The 13256-nt window shown below is 41.5% G+C and overlaps 1 protein-coding gene across 4 annotated transcripts in view; it reads right to left on the bottom strand.

Annotated features, from left to right (window-relative positions):
* Window positions 1-13256, bottom strand: part of GckIII (Germinal centre kinase III) — a 100467-nt gene that overhangs the window by 42861 nt on the left and 44350 nt on the right. Inside the window, exon 2 of one of the 4 annotated variants that reach the window (XM_012359611.2) lies at window positions 9316-9624. The exons of 1 other annotated variant lie outside the window; for it this stretch is intronic. In XM_012359611.2, the coding sequence (XP_012215034.1) occupies window positions 9316-9495 (180 nt within the window). In that variant the 5' untranslated portion in view covers window positions 9496-9624. The remainder of the gene's footprint in view (window positions 1-9315; window positions 9625-13256) is intronic. 2 more of the 4 variants (XM_067355493.1, XM_067355501.1) reach the window with 2 other exon arrangements.

Below are 13256 nucleotides of genomic sequence, written 5' to 3'. Positions count from 1 at the left end.
AATGCGTTGATTGAACAATGTGTGTTGGCCATAAAAGCGAAGTTATACAAATCGAGATTTTACAAATATCATATTTGTCTGCTTTCAAGAGACTGATAAAGTGTTGTAATCGATTTTAATCATTCAATTAAAGATCTGGAATTTAAAAAATGTAAATAGTATACAAAATGCGCTATATTTAATAGATTGTAGATGTAATAATCATACGCGTTTGCGTGGTAAAAATTATTTAAAATGGCAGAGCGTATAAAACCTGACGTGGTGTAAAAATGCAAAAATTTGTTTATAGATAGCCCTTTAGAACGGTCGAATATTCGCTTTTACAATGTAGCCTTAATATAGATCGACGATAAACGCGGCTATTGCTAGGCTTTTATACTTTGATACATACGCTCCATCGCTCTTAACGGATCGATACGACCTCTCGTAAATACGCATGTCATTATCCTGAAAATTTAATCGCGCCGTGTTATTAAATTTTTTTTCTTTTGCCAAAGAAAATACTTTTTCTATCATCAAAAAAAAAAATATCTTTATTTAAATGTAGAAGACTGAAAAGTAATTTAACTAAAGAACTTAGAAGATGCAAAAAACATTGCAATTTTTTTCAAGATGATAATTACATCTTCCTGACGATTTAAATGCCACGATACTATCACCGACGGATCCCACGAATGCTAACTAATCGGCAGTAGCGGCCTGAAAGTGGCTGTGGTATTAAAGTGCACGACGATCGTTCCTTTCAAATGCCGCTCCGACATTTGACGAGGTCAAGATGGTGCGTACATTCGCGTGCGATTCGCTGCCGATGCCGAGAACGGCGGAGAGTCGCTCGAGCAGCGAACACCACACGTTCTTCGGTTCGAACCGCACGAAGGAAGTGACGTGAGTAATTCCAGTACTTTCACAGCGGTATACATGACAAACGACGCGAGTGACAGATAACGCGCGCTGCGCGAATTACGATCGTTGCAGAAGCCTGAATATAGGCTCCGATTGCACTCGGACGTCACTCAATAACGGCACTACCAGCTGTTGCGATTATTCGTTGCTTGATATACCGCAAATGTAAATGATGAATCGCATATTCAGTATTGTCGTAATGAGTGGATAATTGTAAGGGAATTTTTGTCGCGCGTAATCGATTGTAAATGATGAATTGCGACTTCAATCTTGTCAGAAGGAGTCTGCATAATTATGAGAAAGAACTTTCGTCGCATTTCCGCGAAGTTATGAGATAAATGTCGATACTTTTATTAAAAAAAAAAAAAAAAAAAAAAAAAAGTTCACGTATGAAAGATATCTTTCTTCCAGAACTTTCAACCGCGAAATCCTCGTCGACGTTTTTATGGACACGTTTCAATCTCCATAATAAATGTTACCTCGCTAGTCAGTACCATGATTTATGAGACACCCCTCGCGCATCGGCAATTTCGAGAACAAGATTTACACCTTGGTTTACCACGACGAGTCCTCGAAATGCCAGGGAATTGCAGTTCCCATGACGCTCGGCTGTCTGTGACAAATAAAACATGAAGCCGGCAGCAGCCGTTAGTAAATACTTGATGACACCAAGCCGAGCGATGGAATACCGATAGACGCCGCCGTGTCTTATACGGGATGCCGGAAGCTTGCCAATTTCGCCGTTACCAAGCCTCCGCGCATCCCCGAAGATCCTTGAACGGAGGTGGCGGCCGAGGAATGCCAAGACAGAAGTGGGATATTAGATTTTTCGGAATCATGGTCGGGGGAGTGAAACGACGGCGGCTGCCGAGACTTGAGTACGTAACATTTTGCGCGCATGGAAAGACGCGAGAAACCAAATGCGCACTGACGTAAGAAAACGAAGTACCGCGGAGCTACGACGTCACGTGGCGTTCCATTCTCGCTGGGTCTGAAGGTCTTTCTTCGAATGGTACGCTAGAGCTGTGGCATATTTCTACAAAACTCGGTCACTTATTGTCCACTCGTAAGAAACATACATGTAGCGCGATACTGTGGTCAATATTGAACATTGTTTTAGCGTGCTTGAAAACTTGGCGATTAAATATAGTGGAAATTGTTGCTTTTCTTAACTTCTACGCACGTGCCAATTATTTTTTTTATATAACCAACGAATAAAACAAAATAAATTAGCGAATATATTAGCGTTCTGAATTGTCGCCGTTCTATCTTGCAGGGAATCCCTCGAATTCACTCTAGTGGTGATTCATTGCCGTATAACGTACGTTTACATATATTCATGACGATATTTTTTCCGCTATTTTACACGCAATGGCTTGCGCCGATCATAAATATTCTGCGACGATCGTAATCCTAGATTTATCTATATACCTATCTACATATCTGTCTGTCTATGCGAATGCGCATCGTCGCGGCAAAATGGGGGATGTAACACTTTCGATGGTGGATGAGGAAAAACGGAGAACCGAATGGTCCATTTCGCCAGGAAGATTGACATGTTGAAAATTGCTGCTTAAGTAAAACCTCGAGAGGCGTGTTTTCGCGAAAAATGGAACGACGTCGAGGCCGCCAGAGGCGAAATGCATAGAATGAATACTGACGTTAACGCGTCGAAAGAAAGTGGATAGAAACATCGAACAAAAACAATCGCGTAACTCAATACCGGCGCTATCGCGTTACGCGGTATAATCGAATAATTTTTGCAATTAAAGCAGGTAAACGTAACGTTAAAGAGAACATTCTTCCAAGACACTTGTTATTGCATTGTGAATCTCTTGGGATCATTGCACTCCAGTAACCGCGGTAATTGAATAACAAGAATTCATTGAAAATCTAATAAACGATGAAAATAGTCCAATTTCGAATCATCTCGGATGTCTTGAATCCAAGAATCCAATCAAATAATGCAATAATTCGGGAATGAAAATTAGATTTGGAAATTTAATGTGAAACGTATCCAAGTCTAAAACTTTCATAATCCGACATTAAAATTTTCAAGACTAAAGACTTAAGAGAAAAATATACCGATACTAAAAAACAATTCTAAAATGCCACATTAATTTGAAGAAATATGGTAATCACAAAAATTATATAATATTCTTAATCTTCGTACCTCGCATAATTTTTTACGCGCTATAGTCGTAAATTTTCGCTTAAGTTCTCTCGTGAGCGGCGCCGTATCATTCTTGGGAATCGCGGAAGCACGAAATAAGATTCTTTTTTCGTCATAATATATCCGCGAGAGGCTCCCGACTGCCACCGACGATTACCCTTAAATGGGAAACCTTCAGCCCAAGATCGCAACAACGGTTCTTCGTCGTAAAACCGGCTGCCCCGTTCCGTGCTTTTGGAGGTAGGGGAAGTTCCAATTTTACGATCGACCCGGGGCGGCGATAGCGGTCCCCACCGACATCAGGAAGCTCGTAACCGGAAGGTACCACCGCGCCGGTAAGGTCATTACATCGTTACCATTAGGTGGCCTCTGGTTCCCTCCTCCTAGCCGTAGGGCCGGGACGCAGGGCAGCTTCCTGCTGCCGGCCAACAGCGGGAAGTGCACGTAGGGTGCATTAATAGGCGGCAACGTAAGTGTTTAACGGTGTTATTCCTGACGACGCTGAGGCCGGCTAATTAACCCATGCATTGACTTCCACGAGATGGAACTTTGTCGTAAAAGAGATTCTGTCGTAACTCCATTCGAAACTATTATTTTTTCTTTGCCAATGATAAAGTGCATTATTTTGCTATAAAATTTTACTTACTAAGAAAAAATAGAAAAAAAAAATAAAAAATTTTTGGTAAAATATTGAAAAATACTGAATATTATAGATTATTTATTCGTTATACATTATATTATATTTATATTATCATTATTATATATTTGAGAATGCTGTAGAATTAAATTTTATGTATTTCTTCCCCACTAAAATTTCATAAAATATGTAACATTTTAATATATTTTTGCAAAAATAAGTACGAACGATAACAACTACCGTAATATGAATTGTGCAATTCATATTTTATAAAACTGCATTATCGAACTGCAATGCAGGCCGTGAAACATGCCAAAGAGGACTTTAAGCACATTGCACGAGGTGGCAGTCGAGATGCATTCGAGTGAGCTGACGGTAGCAGCAATACTAGAGCGACGAAATAAGAAAGAAAAGAGACTACGATGAAACGGGACAAGTACTCTGTTGTGTAATCAACTGCACGAGTAAAAAGACAGACGAATCGAACGCGTAGGAAAACGACCGTCTTAGCTGTGAAAATCCCAAATGAGTACTCGACACGTTTGCCAAAAGTTACCGTCGATGTTGTCTCAAACGCCTTCGAATATCAGATATTCGAGGCATTTTCTCTCTCTCTCGCTCTTTCTCCGTCCGAGTGAGCTTTCAAAGCGAGACACGTCCGCACGAGAAGCTTTGTGTTCGGACAGCCAGCTCGATTGATCGATTGCTCGTCGGTGTAATATCGGGTGTATACTATCCGAACGACAAACATATCGGCATGCTCGGTTTGGAACGTGCCAATCTCCAGCCGCGCGTCCGTTTGGTTTTAACAGTTTACCAATCGTCTGCCACTGCTGACGATGATCCCACGCGTCGATATAAAACATACGACGCAAACGTACGTTCCGACTATTGACGGAATCAGTTTGCACAAAACACACAACGTTAACGCGAGTAGAGTCAATATTAAAATAATTAATCGTAAAACCAAACGCAGAAACTACTCTAAATTCGACGTGAAAATTTTGTAAAAATACAGAATGTGAGAAAGTAAAAGTTTCGAAAATTCAACACGCAAAATTCTGCAGAATTTGTGTGAATTTAAGATCTCAATATTTACCGGAGTAAGAATTCACAGCTTTTACAATTTTCGCAAACAACGATTTACATTACCAAAATATTCGCGCACTAAAGTCTGATTTTTGTATCATCAGTCATTCATGTATTCGAGTTTCCCGAATGCGAACGCGTGTCTCCATTCGCACGTATGCCCGGAGACCCACCAGACGAGGGTAATGCGACCGGCGTAAGGACATTTATGCGACATTCGTAATACGACAGTATGGAGAAAAGGATTCGTGTATTTTATGGATTCGAGAGCTGGCTCGGTACTGCATAATGTAAGACGACGGCAGCAGCACGCGAAACGGTCGTCGGAAGAGTGTGCGGTCGCGCGGGATGACGTGATTGTATCGAAACTTCGAGGGACTTTATGCCTGTATAAAACTGACGAAGAGGACTGTTTATGACAGTCGTAAAATAATTGCCCCGTGACTCGCCCTTCCTTTCCTGTTTTACTATTTCGCGACAGAGGAAAGTATCGTATCCGATAAAACCGATATTCACAATCTCTAGCGCGACACGCGTTATTTAACGTGAAACTTTATATATCATTCTGACAGATTTAATTTTCTTTCGACGTATCGCGTATATAAATCGTCGCAAATATAATAAGCCCATTATCGAGTTACGGGCGATAATACGGAATTATCGACAAAATCACTCGCATTAAATAATCAACGTATAGTTAAAAGCAGGGAGAGTACGGTACATTATACGCGAACTAATTCGCGAGCTAATTACAGAATAGCGAATGAGCTCGGGAATCATTCTCGAAATTGCCGATCGGTCGCTGTCTCGGCGTCGGCCGCTGCCGGTAATCACCTTCCCGGTAATCACCAGTCCCGGAAATGACGATCAATGCCGTAATGACGTCGACAGCGTTTTTTCCATCAGCGGCGCGCCAGCTATTTGCAAAAGCGGCATGGCCGGCCAATTTGTCAGACATTAATGATAGCGACCGACGGCGCGTTAAGCGGACACCGTTTATAATCGTGCTGATTACAGTCGGGTCCATTGATTGTCCAAGCATAACCTTGGCAACGGCGGGCGAGATGCGGTCGCCCGGACTTCCCCTCCTGGGGAGATCATCCATCCCCGTACGCATCGACGAGAGGGTGAATTTTCGAACCGATGGATCCGTCTCGCTTCGCCGACGCGTTAATGGAATGCATCAACGTTTTGCAAACAAGCCTGATTTTCTCTGATACGTTGTTCGACATGAAATCGTTAATGCGCACGAGGAAAAAAAAATAATTTTTCACAATATTTTTTTCAAATCAGATAGAAGAGCAATTGCACGGGAAAGAAAAGTGAAGAATCGAAAACTAAATGCAAATGTTCAGTCGGGATCTCTGAATATTTATTGTGAAGGAAATATTGATATCCGGCGACTATTCATACGTTTTCCTGGATGGGATAATAGTTTATTGATCCCCTCTAATAGGGTCGCCATGTTGAAAAGCGCAAATATCGAAGTCCCTTTCTTTCTTTGAGTCTCAGCCGATTGGTTTTTACTGTCACGCAGTCGACCTTACTCTTTATCCTTTTATTTGTGATTAAAGATTGCGTTTTAATCACAGCCGACATTTTTAATTATAGCCATCCTTTGTCAGTCTGCGTTTAGTTCATTGAACTCGTGAGAATATTCACCAGAAATTGCAGATCTGAATTCTCTGATAAACAATTTATATATAAAAAAATATTTATAGATCCATAAAAAAAAATGTTAAAAGAAAGCTTGGCAAAAACATTTTAAAACTTCAGCTTTAAGACAGAAACAATTTGTTCAGTTATAAATCATATTTTTACACTTGAAATCGCGCGGCTTCCGATTTTCCACGTCCAAGAGTACGTCAGACCGTACCGTTAGCCGTTTAATATAATATATTGCACACACAGAATCCAGCCGCATGGCCGGGGAGATCGAAGCCCTTTACGAAGTTATTTCAAGCCGGGCGAGGGCCCGGGAAGTCGCACAAAGCGAAGTCTCGCCGTGCTTCGAAATCGAATTACGCGGCGGTTGAGAAACGACGCGGAGACTGAAGGGCGAAAAGTGGATAGGAAGGTACAGCGAAACAGGAGAGTCGACCGACAGGCACGGAGAAGGCCTCACTCCCTTCGAGCAAAAACGAGCTTTATTTTACTTCACCGCAATATATTTAACTGCTTTTGTCTTCTGCCATACAGCGACGCTCTCGTCCTTCGCACGCGTTTAGTGGACGACAAGACGTGAAAACCTTGTTTTTACGGTAAATTTTATTTAACTTACGATCTGCCGTCTAAAAACAAGCTGAACGAGACCTCACTATTATTATATCGCGACGGTCTTACAAAAATATCAAGTCTAATCGTATCAGCTGCTGAAAAAAGAATTTAATAACGCAAATAATAAAACTAATGTGTGTTTTTGTGATATATTTTTTTATATTTTTTATACTTTTTCTAATGTTTCATTTAACGCAAGTCTTTTATAAAATTTATCTCAAGTCGTCACGTCGCGGCGAGAGTATAAAAAAAAAACATTTATCTCCCGTTGAGAGAATAAAAAATGTTCGGAAAACCCAGACAACGTCTCGCCGTCCAGACGTAAGGGAGATGACGAGCAGACGTAAGGCTGTAAAGACTCTAGACAGCGAGGGCGATGGACGGTTTAATCTAGTTGTTAATTTATAGCGTTTCGAGCGAGTCCTCTAACATGTCCGTTATCAGAACCGACTAGCACAAAGGACTTAATCTCACTACTTCATTTGCATACAACCCCCTTGGAGTTTCGACTAGAGGAGAGAGGATGGACCGACAGATGCAATTAATTCATCTTGTAGTCCTCCATCCCCGCTCAAAAAAATAAACCGCTCGCTGGACGGCAAACAGGATACAGATCGCGTCGCGGGATTATAAACCGCAACGGTAATTTGAAAACAAAACAGAGAAAACCGGGAATGAGCAAATATGCGGAACGTGCGCACAGTACTGGATGTTTAGATTTTCTCGTTTTACGAAAATTGAACAATAGAACGATATCAGTAAATCTCAATTTCCTCGGGGCTTTAACTGTTACATAAAAACAAAAAAAAAGACAAATTGCAATTGGCAAAAAACGTAAGAGCAGAGTTTCTCCCGTTTGACGATAAAATTCATCGACGACTGCGATGGAACAGTATGAAAATAACGGAAATCAATATCGGTCCTCTAAAAAAAAAAAAAGATTTTCGCGTAACAGGCGAATCCTATCTGTCGTCGAAACTCGCCGCGCTTTATCACTCCTATAAAACAAATTCTGTCACATCACGTTACATCGTGCCCGAGCAGCCCTCCCCCTCAGATCGTATTTCGAAATATTTCGATATCAACCGCTCGCTGAATTTCTCCATTTCCAATCTTTCGGTCGAATGTACCCTGGGAAATTGAAACTGAAATACCTTGCGCCACTTTAACGAACCGCATGAAATAGAAGATTCGCGGTGAAATCCTAAAATATTAAACCGATATAATCCGCCATGTGCTACGCGGCACGGTAATACTGTGTGCGGTAGCATTTATATTTAACGATGGCGCCGCATTTACAATCGAGTTTAAATATTCAGTTTTCAATTTATCACTTCTGCCGAGTCTTCCGGTAAAATTGTCTGGAATTAAGAGAGATTACGGTCTAATGAAAATTTTTGTTTAACATTATCCGATACACATCCGTCTGAGATATCCCAAGAATTTTCTACGGAAAAGGCGCAGAAAAGGAAACAGTCTCGCATCGTGTCACAAGGAAAATTTTTCCCGCTATATTTTTTTATAAAACTAACAAACGGAGATCAGAGAGATAAGGGGGAAAAACGTAATGAAAGAACGCCAGAAGGAAGGAAAAAACGAAGAAAGACTAAATTCGCGACCACCACCGCATTCCGCAAAGCATGTCCTCGGCGAGGTCAGCGGAATCGTCGCGTTTCCTCGAGATCGTTTCTGCTGCGCGAGAGATAAGACCTGGCCGCCCCTTTGCGTCGTGAAACGTGATTTTCCTTCGAGCGGAAAAATTTTCTTTTCTACGCGTCCCAACCGAGAGGAGAGCATCCCGAGCCTTTTCGCTCGACTGATAAAAATCCTTCTAAATCTTGCCGCAGCCCGTGAAAGCCCACGGGACGGATCGCTTCGAGAAATACGGCCGCGCTGGAAGACGCGAAATTTGCATCTAACGACTCGCGATTCGCTTGCAAAAATAATTCTCTGTGGAAACACGGCGTCGTAAAGGAGCACTCGATCGAATTGAAAGGGGATCTACTTCTGCTTCAAACGGATATGTGACGTACGGCGCACAACTTACATTTCTCTCTTGCAAAATTCAGACCAGTTCCAAGCATCGTGTTAAAAAGTTCCATAAGCAGTTCCCGAATTATTAATGCAGTGAGAAAATTCTGTGTAACATGTAAAGTAGTCTTTTCGAAGAAAAGAAAACTAAACGAGAAAAAAAAACTTCGAACAACAGAATTTTGACAAAAGCAATCTTACTCACCGCCCTCGTGCTGTACGCTTGGTTCACATTGTTGACGTTGTTATTGATGTGATTGTTGTTGTTGAGGTGGTGATTGCTGGTGGAATTGGTGGAGTTGTTGTTGCTCGCGTGATGATGATGATTCGAGTGATTCCCATTGTTGTGCTTGTTATGCTTGTGCAGCACCATTGCGGCCAACATGTCGAACGTCTATCGCGCACCGTAAGCACGTGGAACGAGCGAAAGATTGGTCTCTTGAGAAAAAAAACGCCGACCTCACTACTCCTCGTTTCGCCGCATGACTCGAAACGTCCACTTCGACTGACAGAGCTAAAATACCGCGCGTGGATTCGATTCGTCGCGACAGTCGGCAACAAATGTGAGAAAATCATGCGCCTGGTGGATGGAGACCTTCAGACTTTTTATAACTCTCGAACAATCAGAGAATATTTTTCGCCAAACCAATATAAATTTCATTCGTGAGAGTTTTCTGCTGCGATGTACCGTTCGTCTTGAAGCGAGACACACCTTCGAAAAGTTGCGATGCTTCTTCCGCGGGATTTTAAAACTTAATCGTGTTGCAAGAGAACCGTGTGTAAAAATCACGACGTTTGCGGAGCTATAAATCGTGCTTCGGTTTCCACGCAGAAGCTCCGAAAGACCCGACTCGGCTCGACTTTCGTTTGCCCCGAGCGCACACACACACCGGACGATTTACTGCTTCGCGAAGAAAGACTAATTTCATTCTGCCGCCTGGCGGATCAGCTCGGTGCACCGCAAGTATACCGCGCAGCTTGCGGACGCTGTGAAGGAAACCGCGCGCAAGTGTAACCGGAGCGCAATCGAATGAGCGAAAAAGCTCCTCCGACTTTTTCCCGCTAATTTCGTTCGTCGAACGATGCGCGCCGCGTAATTGAAGACAACAGCAAAACCGCAGATGCAGCAGTTGGTATCGCGCGATTATTTACGATGCCGCGAACAAACGAATGGATGTCCGAGCGCGTCCAATAGCGATTTTCTCCACTAAACGTTCTTCGAACATGTACTTTTACAAATACTCTTTTTTCGCTCGGTTTTCTAAAAAAATAAATCACGCGCAACTTCGTAAACAAAGTTTCCGTATTGAGTGCGGCTGTCCATCAAAAAAAAAAAAAAACAAAAAAAAAAACAGAAATTTTGCGGTTAATTATGTTGCAATAGTGAATTAGTTATTAGCGTAAAATGATTATTTATCTTCGCCGGTGGCCTTCGATGACTAATGCGTCGCGGCGATAATGTGAAGACTTAAGAACGGCTTTTTATATCGTTAGGACATAGTGAGTCATCGATCGCGGTTAAATTATATCACGTTCTTAGATCGTGTGATATAGATCGTTCTTATGCAATCCAATATTTCTTTTTGCGTGGAAATGCGTCATAAATGTTTCTATTAAACTCAGAAAAATTTCGATAAAAAGATCGTTTATCTCTGACAATCAGATAGCCGGCAATCGAAAAAGCTCGGAATGTCTAAGGTTAACCGCGTTCAAGACGTGCTCGCGGTCGCAGGCGCGAAAACCGTTTGCGAATGCGAGAAACACTATGCACGCGAGGAACGCACCACCGGTTGCCGGCACCTATTGATTTGTTATAAATAGTCAGGTGCAGCGAACTGCGGCTATTCGTCTTCTGCCCCCCCCCCCCTCTTTCTCCCGTAGTTTCTCCCACTCTACTTTCTAACGTAGCAACCTATCTTTCTCTGTCTCATCAGTTTGTGTAATGTGCATGTCGATCTGATCTTCGCAAATCACGATTTTTATTGTAAATGTTGTTTAACACGCGACGCATACCAAAAATGTACGTAATCTCTCATTATATCGATTTAGGGAACCGCCGATAAATTATTACTTAAAGCGCCGCCTTAACTTCGTTTCTTTTTCCCCTCTTTTTCTCTATATATATATTCTTCGATCTGAATTATGAGTCCACCCATCCCTATCGCTCACGACTTATGTGGCTGTAAAACTGTGTTACGACCGCATTTACTGCCACTTAAATCGTATAATTTCTGTTCTCGTTCTTTTTAAATATTTCAAAAATACAGAGTACCCAGACCGTACCACCCGTTAATAACAAATTTTTGAGATTATTTCAAGAGTAAAATCTTTATACTAAAATGTCGAGACAGCAATATTCGTGCTGGTAAGTTAATCTAATTTGGTTGATTTTAATATCATTAAGAGAAAAAATTTAAAAATAATGTAAAATATATAAGGAATCTCACAGACTAATTGTATCATCTGTTAATAGCAGATTTCTGAAATTTCTCATATGGCAATATAAAATCAATATGCGACGTGCGTGAATTTTTGATAATTTGATCGGTCAATTTTAAACACTTCCCATTTATATTATTGTAGCCTCGATATTTTAATGTAATGATTATCGTTTCCAATGGCCTAAAAATGGTCTGCTATTAACTGGTGATACGGTGATAAGGCGGGGTGGGATATCCTCTAGATAACTACTATATTTGAAATATTATTTCAGAACACATAATTGCTAAATGAATGCTTAATTATCTGAAATGTCCCAATGTCTGTCATCATTAACTTGCAATGAAAAATGTATGGAAAATTGCAGATTTTTCCTAATATAAACTTAGACTCGAAACATGACGTTCCAAAAAAAGATTCACTTTGCCTTCGTTTGTATCGCAAAATAAATTACAATACAATAAGCTGTCATAATACAACCAATAAATTAATTCATTAATTATTCAAATTTTTGACAGATAAATATCAGCGAAGAAATATGTTAAAATATCGTGGAAACTTAATAATATATTCGAGCAAAGTGGACGCGTTGGCAGTCAATCTATCTGGATGACTGTCAATGGGAATATTTGTCAAGTCTCTAGAAGTAATGACGTAACTAAAACGGTTATAACGTCCTACGAAGAGCAGAACAAATTGTGTCCTCGAGAATCTCATTGTCTCATGCACCGTGTGTGTATTTACTGTTAATTGGAATAGTTACTCGAACTCGGTCGAACTGATTGCCCGACATGGGCCACTCGGCCGGATGTCTTGCAGCGCAAGGGGCGGCAGTAGATGGACCTCCTTCGGTCTGACGCACCGACGTAACGCGGTTAGCGCCACGGCGATAATTGCGACCAGAACATTGCCTTGTAATCAAATTGGGTCGCGCGTGATCTCCGATCGCTTCTCGCGCTGCAATCACCGTGATATTCGCTCTGTATTCGCCGCCAAGATCGTCGACAATGTTCGCGATTACGTCATGAAAATTGCGCCGCGAGCGCCGAGACGTTTCCGATAAACCTTCCAACGGAAAGTTATCAAGGAGTTTCTAAACCAAAACTATTCAATTGCTGTACGATTCTGCATCTCGAGTCACGTAATCTTGTCACCGTCGCCGTTTAATTCAGCGTGTTTTTATCGCCTGAAAACGGGCAATCGATTTACCCGCGGCCCTCGAGCGACCGATAAGCCACGAGCGCGGATACTTTAATCACAAAGTAAATCGCACGAAATCTCGGTAATTGAAAACTTTCCTAACTTAACTCGGCAGTCTCGTTTGAACCTCCGCCAGGAATTACATCGTAGGAATTCCGGTAGATAAGCTCGTTAACCGATTTCAAACTGCGCCGAGCCGACTATGTCATTAAAAAGCAGAGATTGCTGGGTTTGTCATTAAAATAAAAAAAAATAAAAAAATAAATAAAGATTACTGGTTGCGATTGAGCGTGTTTTCGTTTCGTGCATCAGAGGGAATTCAGTCGCAGTAAACTTTTCCAATTAACTGAACGAAATCAGTCGTGGGAAAAAGAATCTATCAGAATCATCGAGAGGTACGCGACGCGCAGCAATCGTCCATGGCAAATGAAACCGAATGTATCTTTTTCCTGTCTCGATTCGTCGATATGTTCTCATTCTTTCATGTGTTACAGGTACGATATTTTC

Source organism: Linepithema humile, chromosome 1 (assembly GCF_040581485.1).
Source record: "Linepithema humile isolate Giens D197 chromosome 1, Lhum_UNIL_v1.0, whole genome shotgun sequence".
NCBI classification, from domain to species: Eukaryota; Metazoa; Arthropoda; class Insecta; order Hymenoptera; family Formicidae; genus Linepithema; species Linepithema humile.
This window is presented reverse-complemented; position numbering and strand designations above follow the sequence as displayed.